General features: G+C 36.9%; 1 protein-coding gene across 1 annotated transcript; it reads right to left on the reverse strand.

Moving 5' to 3' along the window:
• Nucleotides 1-4918: 4918 nt before the first annotated feature.
• Nucleotides 4919-7009, reverse strand: LOC127416421 (homeobox protein six1b-like). The gene is made up of 2 exons (XM_051655780.1): nucleotides 6287-7009; nucleotides 4919-5656 (listed from the first exon to the last, which is right to left on the reverse strand). The coding sequence occupies exons 1-2, from the start codon at nucleotides 6844-6846 to the stop codon at nucleotides 5362-5364; spliced, it is 855 nt and encodes a 284-aa protein (XP_051511740.1). The 5' UTR covers nucleotides 6847-7009; the 3' UTR covers nucleotides 4919-5361.
• Between the last annotated feature and the right edge of the window lie 4909 nt (nucleotides 7010-11918).

Below are 11918 nucleotides of genomic sequence, written 5' to 3' on the forward strand. Positions count from 1 at the left end.
GTATTCACAGACATTTCCTTTCTTAAAATATTTAAGTGTTAATGTATGGCTTGGTTAAATTTGATGCCTGTATTGTTTTGATTTGACATACTGTTTGTTGATTAGTTGGTCTGAATTTACTCATTTTGTGAATATACACATTTCAGAAAATATATCAGATTGAAAATCCTGTGACGGAATCCACTGAAACGAGGTGCGAGCATTCTGAAAGTTACGTTTTTTGTGGTGCAAGTCAAAAGTTGCTTCAGTAAACGTGTCTCTTATGCGATTGCCCTACCATGACAGGGGGCTTCGAGCAAATAAGATCAATTCTGCAATGCATTAAGCCCTCCAGAGCAAAAATATGTCACTGTACTAATGGATGAATGATCATCAGGGCATACTGTATTTGAAAAATTGTATTTCTGGATTGTTCTTCTCTTTCTGCTTTCTCCCTTTCTCTGTGATAGTTATATCCGTATTTAGTGTCTATCTAATGCTGTTTCATGTTATGGGATAACTTTCCGATAAAAGACAGACCTTCTACAGGCCGCAAAATATGTTAATCAAAAAATAAATAAAATCTGGATAAAATGTGTTTTATTCTGCTTCAGTGATCAAGGGAATAAGTGTGGTTTGTACGTGTGAAAATGTGAGTGTGTATGCATGATACATGTACATTTATATGAGCCTGTGCATTCCATACTTCGGCCCCTCTATGGTTCCATGATCATCACCCACAAATACCTGCTCTATGAACCCTGGAGTGACTGACGCCAGGCTTGCAGAGAGTCTGTGAAAACCACTGCCCTCTTTCCCCTCAGACACTGCTGATGGAGGACTCCCTGCCTGGTTGACAACTGCCTCCACTCGTTTATCAGTTGAGCTTGGCTTTGAAACCTGAGTCTCTGTGGCTGTTTGGAAGTAATCCGTTACCCAGCTCTGCAGAACAAACCATGACCATTCTGGGTGCTGGGAAAGCGTGTGACCCTCGACTCCACACTGATAAAAGCGTGAAGAAATGCCAAATTGATGGAGCAAGGCTTACTTTCTTTTTGACAAATCTATAGTGGAAAGAGGATGGAGGACAAAACCTTCCCCAGAGAGGAAGCTAATCTGAAATTTAGATGTATTTCTACTATATAGACAGATGACACACAAACAGGCAGGTGTGCGGCACAGGCTTTGACCTGCCCATTTGTACACAACACTTTATGACGTGTGTTTGCTTGAGTGCAAGTGTTTGTTAATGCATAAGGGAACGTGGCATGTGTTTGTTCAAACGCATCCTCCTTCATAAGGTAACAAATAGAAAATTGTATTGTTAATTTAAATGTTGATGTCATTTTGTAATAAAATGCAATGCTGGTCAGTTGACAGATTGAGAAATGCACAGTGGTGATGCCATTAGTCATGACATCTTGTAAGATGATACAATGTACTGCACTGAGCACATTCATCTAGCTTCATTCGTTTAGTTTGATTCAGGGAGAACGATGCAAAATGAAATCTTTTAAAAGCTGTCCGCTAATTTTTGAACAAGCTCTAATGCACAAAATGACCAAACTTTTTTTGGTATGTTTTATGAACCTTCATTATTATTACATTATAATTGAATATAATTATGGACCATACTGTATCTATCTTCTTTGATTTATGATTCTCTGTTGAAATAAATGGTTCATTGGAATTGCAGAGTCCACTACAGCTTATAAGGGATTCTCAACACCTCTACAAGGCCATGTTCTTTGACATCCAGCCATATGGAAAACCACTTTCACATATCTTTGTATATGTGCAACTTCTCCTCAGCACTCCAGTGATTTATTATAAGCTGTTAGCACAAACTAACATTTTACTCAGAAGCAGAACAGAGTTAATCTTCGTAATCCCAAGGTTCATTTAAACAGTTTATGTCTACCCTTTCTCAACCATGTTTTTGATAAGTATTTGTCACATAGGTGCTATAACCACAATAATTCCGCCCCCCAATATTTCAAAACCTTCTGTACAAGTTCCAAACTTTTTGCCTTTATGTTGTTTCTATGTTGTCCCACCTCTGGAATCAGACTGGAATCCCATGATGCTTCAATGAGCCAAACCTCGAGGCAAAGGATGACCTGAGCTCAGGTGACAAAAGGTAATATGGGGAGGGCAGAGAGCCATGAATCCCACCTGTTCTCCCTAACCCCCCTTAACAACTCCCAAAAGTCTCAAATATTATCTGTGAAGAAAAAAACACTCACTCATTCCCCCTCCTGAAACCCACAAAGGCTGCTCACATTACAGCCAAACCCTTTTCTTCCTACATGAGGAATACTTTATTTGTCTTATTCACGTTCAGCACAGGCCTCGGCTTTGTCTGCTCACCTTGGTTTAGCTGTGCTGTAGAGCTTTAGCTCTGGGAGGGAATGAGGGACTGGAAACCTGAACCCTTTAAAAAACAGCCCTGGCCCACTAGAGCTCCAAACACTCATTTCCAACCCACCCGCTCTTTGGGAAGTCACTAAAAAACAGTTCAACTCAAGAGTGAATGGCAACACTTATTTTAAAAGTTCATTCTGTTTCTAAGTTATCATGTTCTATTGTATTTTACTTTCTTACATTTTAAATGACTGTAAACCAATGAATAAAGCTGCAAAGAGCAACAGAGTGAATTTGTCTTTCAAGGAAAATCTAGGGGAGCAATGACCACCTAGCCCCACTTTAGACCCGGCCACACAGGGGTGCATTTTCAGCTATTAGTTTACCCGTGGAAACAATCCAGTCCGAATTATTCTATTGAAAGGTCTTCTTGGTGAGTCTTGAGTCACCCTGTGTGAAACCACTGTGTAAACCCATACCCGTATGTGTTAAAAATAATTGAGAAAATATTCTGGATGGATAAGTTGAAAGGGGAGAAGCATAGTTCCGTAAGCATTTTAAAGGACAGTTTAAAAGAGGTCACTAAACCACTAACAGTGTTGAGTGAGTTACTCAAAACAAGCGATTCAGTACAATTACTAATTACTTTTCTAATACTGTAATCAGATTTTTATTTCATCTGAAAGGTTTTTCCTAATTAATTTTAAGCCACTTTCTAAAACACTTTTCACAGAAAAGCTTTTGTTTTTCCACTAAACAAATACAAAATGTGTATTTCCTCCTTGTTCATTGACTTGTTAGAGGTGCACACCTTTCAGCTGTCACAAACGCAAACAGATGTACATAATAAATTAATTCATGTTTTAAATGTATTCTATACATATAATATTATTTTAAAATTAGGCCTATGTGTAACTCAAGTAAAGTAATTAAAAGTAATTAGCTTAAAAGTTGGTAACTGTAATCTGATTACAAGAATTTAAAATGTAATGTGCTATACTACTTTTTGTATTAAAAAAGTATTACATTAATTCATTATTTTGTGATTAAATTACACCCAACACTGACCGCTAACAACTTAATCGTTTTAGAAAGTATTGGCCTAATTTCCCAAATTGATAATCATATAATTAAAATAAAATAAAGCTCATTTAGATTAAAAAGGGGAAATGTTACTGTCAACAAATACTGCATTCAATGTAAGAAATGTCACATTTTGGATGAATTCAAAATGTGCAATATTTTAACTGAAGTTGGCTCTCTATGGGCGGTGCTGGGCCTCCAGTGCTCTACAATGCGGACCTAGTGCAAGCAACTGGTTCCGATTAGCGACCGGAAATCCTCGGTACTCTCTGTTAAAAACAATTACCCTGACATGCGTTTGTGTAGATGGGTGGGAGCTTGCCTGGTTACTCAACATTTCGCTGGGCTTACGATCAGGGTTCCTTGTAAAAATCTCCTTCCATATGACCACATTTTTGGGTGTGCCAACATTCGGCAATGCCAAAATGTAGTCTACCACCTGTAAGTTATAGAATTAGTGAAAGCAATATTACAGTACAAAAGCCTACATTAAAAAAAATAATAATAATAATAATATAATGTTGTTAGGCCCATTATTATTATTATTATTATTAGACCTATTATTATTATTAGTAGTAGTAGTAGTAGTAGTAGTAGTAGTAGACCTATTATTATTATTATTATTATTATTATTATTATTATTATTATTATTATTATTAGACCTATTATTATTATTATTATTATTATTAGACCTATTATTATTATTATTATTATTATTATTATTATTAGACCTATTATTATTATTATTATTATTATTATTATTATTATTATTATCCGAAGACGAAAACGCCCATGAAATAAACGATGCAGCCTATATACAACGACCTGTTCGTATGGAATCCAAAAAGAACATGGGTCAGCTGTCCCTAAAATCTATGTTTGCGTTTTTGCTTAAAAGAAACATATGAATGAAGCCACGTGAGTGTGCCTCCGGCAGCTGGCATGTCTTCTCTTTGGCCCAGAACCACCAGAACAAACATTGGGAGAACGCAAAGTAAACACCCCACTACAAACCTAACGATGCACTGCGACCACAAAAGCAACACGCGCCTCATGAGGCTAAAGAAAATCAACAACTCCCAGCTTTTTGTTGACCCACATAATTATGAGAACGTTTCTGACATGGGTACATTATATACAGACGAGACGAGTTGAAGAGTGAAATAATAATAATAATAATAATAATAATAATATACATTTTAGTTTTTTTATTTATCATTTCCGTTGGCCTTAATGTTTCTATTTGAGCAAATTTCTTTATTGAGATCTGGGGAGAGTATAAACAGCAAACAAAAGCTTGATTATTTTGATTGCGACATACTAATTGGGGTTTTGATTTTTTTATTTATGGATTAAATGTTTGAATTTAGCATAGCCTATTCGAATCATCGAATGTATTTATAAATGTCCTGTTTTCAATTAGCTTATTCACCCTTTTTTTATAATTAAAATGTAATCGTTTAGTAGTCTATACATTATGAGTTTATTGTTTGCTGTTAAACAAAAAGCTGGCGCACCATCTGTAAATATATTTGAATCCCTTTTTTATGTTTATGCCGAAAACTACCCCCAAAATATTAGGTAGCCAACATTTTGACTGATTTTGCTTCAGCCTCGGGTTTTATTAGTGCAAAACAGTAGGCCTACTTTACATGATGAAATGCTAGAAGAACTTGAGTTTAAAGAATTGCTTTAATTAACTGCTTTTGGTTTGTCTTCTGACCAGTTTAACGACTTGGCAAATGTCAGTCCGTGCCTACCAAAGGTAACGCGTACCACTGAGTTTTCCCTCTGAAAACCAGAGAAAAGCTGGGACTTTTACTTAGATTTACACTGTTCATTTTTTTCATATATACAGTAAAAGTGGCATATCTCAGTCAATATTTGGTACAAAATAAACAAAAATAAATAAAAGCTCAAGTTGTAGCTATTCCCTTAAGAACCGAGGTCCACTAGGCTTGAAGTTAAAGATCCCAGTAATGAATCCTGGAGCTGATGTGGGTGTCCTTGCATGCCGTGTACCGACTGCGCGGCGCCGAGGCCGGTCATGGGGTACGCGGACGCGCCAGGGTGGCTCATATTACCCTGGAGCAGGAGCACGGAGTTCTGGTCAGGACTCTGAGGGGGCGAGAATTCGTCCTCCGAGCTTGACATCAGGGACTTCCCGCCGTCCAGCGGCGACAGCTGGTTCTGTTTGTTAGCGCCCGTGATGTTGTTCTCGCTGTTCTCTCTGCCAAGATGCACAGGTTGTGATTCAAACATAGCTATTTAACATTATCTTTTAGATGCATTATTTTTTGCAAACTGTCGTCTAATAGAATCTATGTTTAATTTGATCATGATTGCCTATGCTGGGAGAATAAAAATGATGAAAAAGCAGAATTCATTAGCCGTTTTGAATTAAACAGAATACTTTAAAATAAAAATAAAAAATAGGCCTAATGTTCGTTTTAAAGATCAACAAATAATTACAGTGGCCAATACACACCATTTTACAATGAATATGCTCGTCGAAACCATTTGAACATTTTTCAGTTGAACTATCTGGAAATAATTTGTCTTTAAACGGGTATTCACTAATATATATATATATATATATATATATATGAATTCTGACTGATGACTTAATTTCTATAATATTTAAGCGTCTATCCCGTTAATCAAGATAGACATTTCTATGGGTTCTGTTTGTCAACAATAACATCATCAACGCTGCACAAACAACAACACAACATCGTTTAAAAAACATGACAGTCAACTCTAAAGTAAATCAAAGTGGCATGGAGGCAGGACGCTTAATAGGGGATCCATTTATCGCCAAAAAAACATGTTTATTTCCTGCACAGGTAATGTAACCCACCTTTCTTTAGCCTCCGCTGCGCGATCTCTCTGCCTTCTGTTTTTAAACCAGTTGCTGACTTGTGTGGTGGTCAGCCCTGTGGCCTCAGCCAGCTCTCTCTTTTCCCGAGGAGATGGATAGGGATTGTGCGTGTACCACTCCCGCAGCACACCGCGGGATTTTTCCTTGAAACAGTAGCTGGTCTCCTCGCCGTCCCATATTGTGCGTGGCAGAGGAAATTTCCTCCGCACTCGGTACTTCCCCACCGCTCCCAGTGGTCGCCCTCTCAGCTTCTCAGCCTCAATGTAGTGGGCCTTCAGCCACAGCTGCTGTAGCTTCGGATGGTTGTGCGGAGAGAACTGGTGACTCTCTAGTATCTTATAAAGTTCCCTAAAGTTTCCGCGATGGAAGGCTACGACGGCCTTTGCTTTAAGGACGCTCTCGTTCTTGTGGAGATGGTCGCAGGCCGGAAGGGACCACAGAAAACGACCGAGACGCTCAAGGTTCCCACCTTGTTGCAGCACCTCACACACACACGCTACTTGCTCCTGGGTAAACCCGAAAGAAGGCAACATTGACATGACGTCTGGTTAGTGCGCTGACTCCCAACTACCAAACCGCTCTCCTTTGGATGCTTTGATGGAAGCGCAATGGGTGACAACCTCCTTCGCTTGATGAGAGTGACGAGACGAGGTTTTTGCGTCGCGTTTGGAGATGTCCGCTGCGCGCGCCGTGAAGTTTTGGGTGTTTGTTGAAGACAGTTTGCTCACTATTGACTCATGTCGCGCTAAAAGAGCACTGCGCGTCTGCTGATTGGCTCTCCATCTGCCCTATCCCCAGCAGCAGTGTGGAGAGCTTCCATTTCCTCCCACGGGGACTCGGTGGTCTGTAACTGGATCCCCCGTCTCCAGTTCTACCTGAGGGAGCCGGGCACCTCGATACTAATCAATTATAGCAACTGGCCAAAGGCAGCGTTCACTCTTATTCCACCCTAAGCCTTTACAGCCTGTTAAGCAAACTTATTTTCATCTTTACTAAATGTAAATATAGGCTACTATAGGTAAGCTAAACAAATGAACACACGCTGTAATTTAATTGCATTATATTTATTCATGAACTCCAAAAAATGACATATTAGTCTCCTTATGATGGGTAGGCAATTCCATCCGCAATAAAGAAATTCATAATTGTCGTGCAGGTGGTTGCTATACAGGTATTTTCACTTGAGCAAAGTCTAGATACATGCTGAGATACTGGGAGTTCCATTTAAAACAATCAGCATCTAGAGCTGGTGAGATAACCTAATGTTAGTCACGAGATAATAGCGCCCTCGGCTCTTCACACTATATTCTACCGAACTTGCAAGCCTAGAATCCCTGAACGGTTTTTAATTTTTATAAGAAATAAATAAATAAACAAATAAAAGATTATATTTAACATACTTTTTTTTTACACACACACACACACACACACACACACACACACACACACACACACACACACACACACATATATATATATATATATATATATATATATATATATATATATATATATATATATATATTAGATCTATATATATATATATATATATATATATGATCTAATATATATATATATATATATATATATATATATATATATATATATATATATATATATACATATATATATATATATATATATATATATATATATATATATATATATATATATATATATATATATATATATATATATATATATATATATATATATATATATATATATATATATATATATATATATATATATATATATATATATATATATATTTTTTTTTTTTTTTTTTTTTTTGACCAATTTGCCAACCCTCAGACAAATTAGGCTACTTAATATAAGTACTCCACATCTGTTGTTTTATTTTAATCATAAACCGTGAAGAAATATTTGTGTTAAAGAGTGTACAGTATAAGACAAAAAATCTTAATTGTCATTTTCTCTCTTTCTTGACCTAGTTTTACGTTTTTATTTAAGGTCAAGACATCCGACATGCACTTTGAATAGCCTATGGCACTTAAATGATTTGTGTTCTTTTGGCTCAGAAAAAAGGCATTCCTCCCAGCTCTTTCTTTCTTTCTTCTTCACTCTCCTCTCTCTGTACAGTGAAACCTAAAACCGATGCATTAGTAAATGAGTTCTGTGTTCGTCGAGGCCCTTGCCATCCAGACGTTGTTTTAAGGCATAGATCGCGTTTCTTTATCTTCGTTGAAATCTGCAACCTAACACTACGGCGACGCAAAACTCACAGTCACTCATCCAGAATGGACCACCTCTTTTTAATTTAATTTGAGAAGCAGCGTTGATTTTTAAGGCAGCCTTAAAGCGCTCTCTGTGCAGGGGCCCGGCCGTATAGGAGCCTCCGCTGAACCCTCAATCTACAACTGAAATGATCTTGCGAGCTCATTTGCAGCCTCAAGACATTGGGATAAAACGAGGACTTAATCGGTGTAAGCTGCCAATCCGTACACCTGTGAAAACAACTTTTGCCCACTGTCTCTGAAGGCTCAGAGAGGAGCAGGCTAATGAAAGCTGCCCCATCCATCTGTCCTGAAGGATCGCCAAGTCACAAATAACGCCGTTTTTTAGTATGTTCGTTATTGAGCAACTTGCTGAAACATTGCAATACATAAGAGCCATATGTAAAGCCATTTCTTGGATCACAATTTTGTTTGCAAATACAGAGCAAACGATCTTATTATGAAACTGTGTAATTTATAGAAAACAACGAATGTGCGTGCGTAATTTGTTCAGTTTATTGGTTTGAAATGATTTGGTTTTAAAAGTTTAAAAATCTATTTTTTATCGAATTAAATAGGCCTATAGAAAACATGTCAAAGTAGGTTACTAATATTACAAATAGACATCAAATTTAGCCTAGTTTGATGTGGCATATGTTAGGTTTTCACGTGAAGGCTTATTTTTTATTTTTTTGACATTGGCATCACTTTATTTCTCACTGGATTAAATTAAGTTAGTAACGGTGGTATTACATTTCGTAACCAATTTTCCATTGCTGTATATGTGACTTATTGAATTTAATGACGTTTACGCCTATTCAAGTCAAGTGTCAGCTCCGGCGTAACAGCACACGGTTCTGTGATTGACGGGTGCTCGGGTTGTCGTAATGTCTCCACCACATTGCGGCGCGCCCCCTCCTAAAACCTCAGGAATCGAAAGGCCGTGCCCGTTCTCAGGCCTTGATCATTTCAAGATGTGCACTTTTATGGCCTAAAGACGAGGGTTGGCAAGGTCGACGCTAACTCCTGCACACATACCAATGGCAAACACACCATAAACTACTTCCCTTAAAAAGACATCACGGTATACCTTGGACAACAATGAGATTATTATCTTAAAGCAAGTTTCAAGCGTGTTGAGCTCTCCATACATATAACCTTCTCCGAATGTTCTCATATTGAGGTTTGCTGAATTCGATTGCGTGCATAAAATTATACAGCATTTTATGAATTTGCCCGAAGTTTAAATTAATATCTTAAATCAGAATTTATATCTTGAATCAGAAAACATAAATGTATAGGCCTGTTTATATCAGTGAATTATTTTTGAAATATTTTGCCCAGTTCAGATGAAACTGTATAAAAACAGTGGTCCATTCTTGGCATGTCTGCTTTAAGGCTGGTTCTCTTATTAACACACACACACACACACACACACACACACACACACACACACACACACACACACACACATATATATATATATATATATATATATATATATATATATATATATATATATATATATATATATATATATATATATATATATATCCTTATTACAGCCTTATAAATTATTTATTGCTTTAGATATTTGCCCATGATGTAACTATTGGTTATTTTACAGTCACATATAGATTCTTTTCCCCAGTCTAACCAGATATGTAGAAGATACTGAACAATTCCATGCAGAAATTCCTGAAATTCGCCTTCTAATAACTCCATATTCAGTCTGAATTAGAACATATCAGACATCAAGTTTTTCTATTTGCAGTGATTTCTGAGTTGCATTTTAAAGTTTTTTTATGTTCTCAGTTCTTTGCTTTAACTATGACTATGCCATAAACCCCATCAGCTTTCATTTTAATATTCTGAGACTGAGGTATAGTAGCAAAGGCTGTTAAACAACAATATAGATTGTGAACATTTGCAAGCATCTTTATGAATGTTCCTTCAATTAATGAGACTGTAGACAGTGAAGTCTTAAGCACTGGCCCCTGCTGGCTTGGATGTTCTAGTGATTTTTTTATTACCAAATCTCTACTTTAGCAAACTATATTAATTTATACTGTATGTGTGTGTGTGTGTGTGTGTGTGTGTTATCCCTAAGTGTATACTGTACAATGTAATTTCTATGTGTATGTGTTAGTAAAGTATTTGGAAGACCTCATTTTTATCTCTTATCTCATTTTATCTTTCTAGTCGTACTGTTATCTCCCAGGCAAATCTCTTTACCACTGATTTGCTCACAAACATACATGGATTCTTTTTTCAAAATTCTCTTGATATTTGTGGCTCAGCCAGCTGGTTTGTACACATTCATTCTCCGACATACATGTTGGTATCACTACGAGGACTTATTGTTTTTATTTTGACAACAATATTTTCTATACCTTAAACCCACCCCTAAACCTAACCTTCACAAAACCTGTTGTTATTTTTTAATCAATTGATTGATTTATATAATAACAAAATCATTATTTAGTCTATTTAAATTTTGGGACAGTTGGGAGGGACTCAATGTAGGTGAAACAAACTGTTTAAATGTGGCCCCACCGAAATTTGCTCCCCAGATTTAAACTGGAGTGTACAGAAGTGGTGGGTCTCAGACCCAGTTGCCCCTTGACCTCACATTAGCACAGTGTGTAGTGTTGTGGCGCACTGGGCACGAGGGTCAGATTACATTTGCCTCAGAGTCTGCTGTGCCTCACTATATGTCATGCTTTGAAACCTCCAGAAAAAGTCAGGGGTCAGGTTCTTTAATAAGCCCACTTCTGCAGGATTCCTTCTTTTTTATGGCCTGTCTCTGCCAGGATTTATGAGCATCTTCAATGCTATGTTTAAAAACATAGTAGCAGCAAAATGAATATTGCATCCTTTTGCAGTGTGAATCTATAATTACTTCCTTCATATGTCAATTAAATTCAATAAATTTCCATGAGAAATGTAACACTTGTTTGATACTTCTAAAAATATATACTTCTAATTTGGATGTGGTTTTATGAATGTTGTATAATGTTTGGATGTCATCAACCACATTGAGGGACTCTTCACTCTTTTAGTGAAATTGGAGATTGAATTAAAAGGAATATTTTGTTGTTGTTGTTGTTTTATTTTTGTTTTTTTTGCTCTTCTGTGCCTTTTGTTATAAAGGATGAAAAGCATTTTAAAGACACTCAGTAAACCTCCCTGTTCGTGGTACAAAGAGATGGGATGACATTTGTATTTAAATAATAAAGAGAAGCAACATAATACCGCTTCCCATAAAACAAACTGCAGTGACACATATAGTAGTCAGCCAAGGGGAAATGGGGGACATGAAACACACGTCTCTCTTTTTTGCAGGCCACCATTTCTTTGCACAAAGCCCCAGA

The sequence above is a fragment of the Myxocyprinus asiaticus genome, chromosome 25 (assembly GCF_019703515.2).
Source record: "Myxocyprinus asiaticus isolate MX2 ecotype Aquarium Trade chromosome 25, UBuf_Myxa_2, whole genome shotgun sequence".
NCBI lineage: Eukaryota > Metazoa > Chordata > Actinopteri > Cypriniformes > Catostomidae > Myxocyprinus > Myxocyprinus asiaticus.